This window comes from Terrapene carolina, unplaced genomic scaffold, assembly GCF_002925995.2.
Source record: "Terrapene carolina triunguis isolate 2854851 unplaced genomic scaffold, T_m_triunguis-2.0 Scaffold35566, whole genome shotgun sequence".
In the NCBI taxonomy this organism is placed as follows: domain Eukaryota; kingdom Metazoa; phylum Chordata; order Testudines; family Emydidae; genus Terrapene; species Terrapene triunguis.
The window spans coordinates 1-1,661 of NW_020699917.1; the positions used below are offsets into that span (position 1 = coordinate 1).

General features: G+C 48.5%; 1 protein-coding gene across 1 annotated transcript; it reads left to right on the forward strand.

Annotated features, from left to right (window-relative positions):
- Positions 1–6: 6 nt before the first annotated feature.
- Positions 7–891, forward strand: LOC113405405 (olfactory receptor 52R1-like). Its single transcript, XM_026646600.1, has one exon. It carries the CDS (start codon positions 19–21, stop codon positions 889–891), a length of 873 nt encoding a protein of 290 aa, XP_026502385.1. The 5' UTR covers positions 7–18.
- Positions 892–1,661: the final 770 nt, after the last annotated feature.

Genomic DNA, 1,661 nt, shown 5'->3' on the forward strand with positions numbered 1-1,661 from the left:
TCCATCCCCTTCTGCACCATGTATGCCATAGCCATCTTGGGGAACATTACCATTCTGTTCATTGTGAAGATGGAGCCGAGCCTCCATGTGCCCATGTACTATTTCCTCTGCATGCTGGCAGGCACGGATCTGGTCCTATCCACGTCCATTCTGCCCAAAACACTGACCATCTTCTGGTTCAATTCAAGGGAGATTGATTTCAGTGCCTGCTTCATCCAGATGTACTTCATTCACTGCTTTGCAGTGATGGAGTCTGGGATCTTCGTGGCCATGGCTTTTGATCGCTACGTGGCTATATGTGATCCCCTGAGACATTCCACCATCCTGACAAACCCCATGCTTGCCAAGATCGGTCTGGCTGTGGTGCTGCGTGGAATCATGCTCATACTGCCCTATCCCTTCCTGGGAACACGGTGGCCATATTGTAGAACCAACATCATCCCCCACTCGTACTGTGAGCACATAGCCGTGGTGAAGCTGGCCTGCGCCGACATCCGCGTCAGTAGTTACTACGGCCTCTTTGTGGCATTCTTGGTGAGGGGTCTGGATATGATTTTTATTGCTCTGTCCTACACCCAGATCCTCAGAGCCATCTTCAGCCTCCCCACAAAGGACGCCCGGCTCAAGACTTTTGGGACCTGCAGCTCCCACCTCTGTGTCATCTTAGCCTTTTACATCCCAGGTCTCTTCTCCTTCCTCACGCACCGATTTGGCCACAATGTGCCCCTGCATTTCCACATTCTTATTGCCAATGTGTATCTTCTGGTGCCCCCTATGCTAAACCCCATCATCTATGGTGTGAGCACCAAACCGATCCGGGACAGGCTGCTCCAGCTCTTTACTCATAAAGGAACCTCAACCTTTCTCCTGATGCTCTGGTTCTCAGATTGAGCTCTGTGCAGAGCTCACAAGGGACATGATGCTGGGCCCTCTTCCTGACCCACTTATTGAATAGTCAGAGAGACATTAAACCTTGTCGTGATATTACTGTGCTGTGTCAGCATGACAGACTGGGGAATCAGTCCATGTACATTCACTGGGTTGCCTCTTTTCTAATTGCTGGTAACTGGACCCCCTGAAAACACACCCCTTGCCCCACCTCTTCTCTCAAGGCTCTACCTCTGCTCTTCCTCTTCGCCCCAAGGCTGCACACTTGTCACTTGGTCCTTTATTCCCCTCCCCCTCCCTCTGTCACTCGCTGGATCATTTCCACCTCCCTACCCCACCCCAGCTACAAGGGAGCCATTTCAGATTTTGGTGGGGGTGGCAACATTAACCGTGATTCAAGGGGCTACTTAATCCTTTGAAAACTCTAGTTTTTTGGCAGATAACTTAGCAGTCAGGTGACAGGAGCAAAGTGTCTAATTCCTGTATCAAAGAAATATAATTAAATAAATATTACACTCACTCAGCTCTAATACTTACTTGTTCTTACATCCTGTGGCAAATCACGTAAGGGACACTGGTTTGGTTTAAAATGTTAATGTATATTCTTACTTTGTTCATTACTTTGTGGAGATAGTGACCCCATCAGGACTCCTGGGTTCTATCTCAGCTCTGGGAGGGGAGTGGGGACAAGTTGGTTACAGCAGGGGGCAGATACATCTTGTTGCTCAATCTCTGGATTATGTATTAATAATATTGATTATTTAAGAATCCCC

What these genes read in the sequence shown, in the direction of transcription:
- LOC113405405 (XM_026646600.1), top strand. Translation starts at nt 19, where the DNA reads ATGTATGCCATAGCCATCTTGGGGAACATTACCATTCTGTTCATTGTG.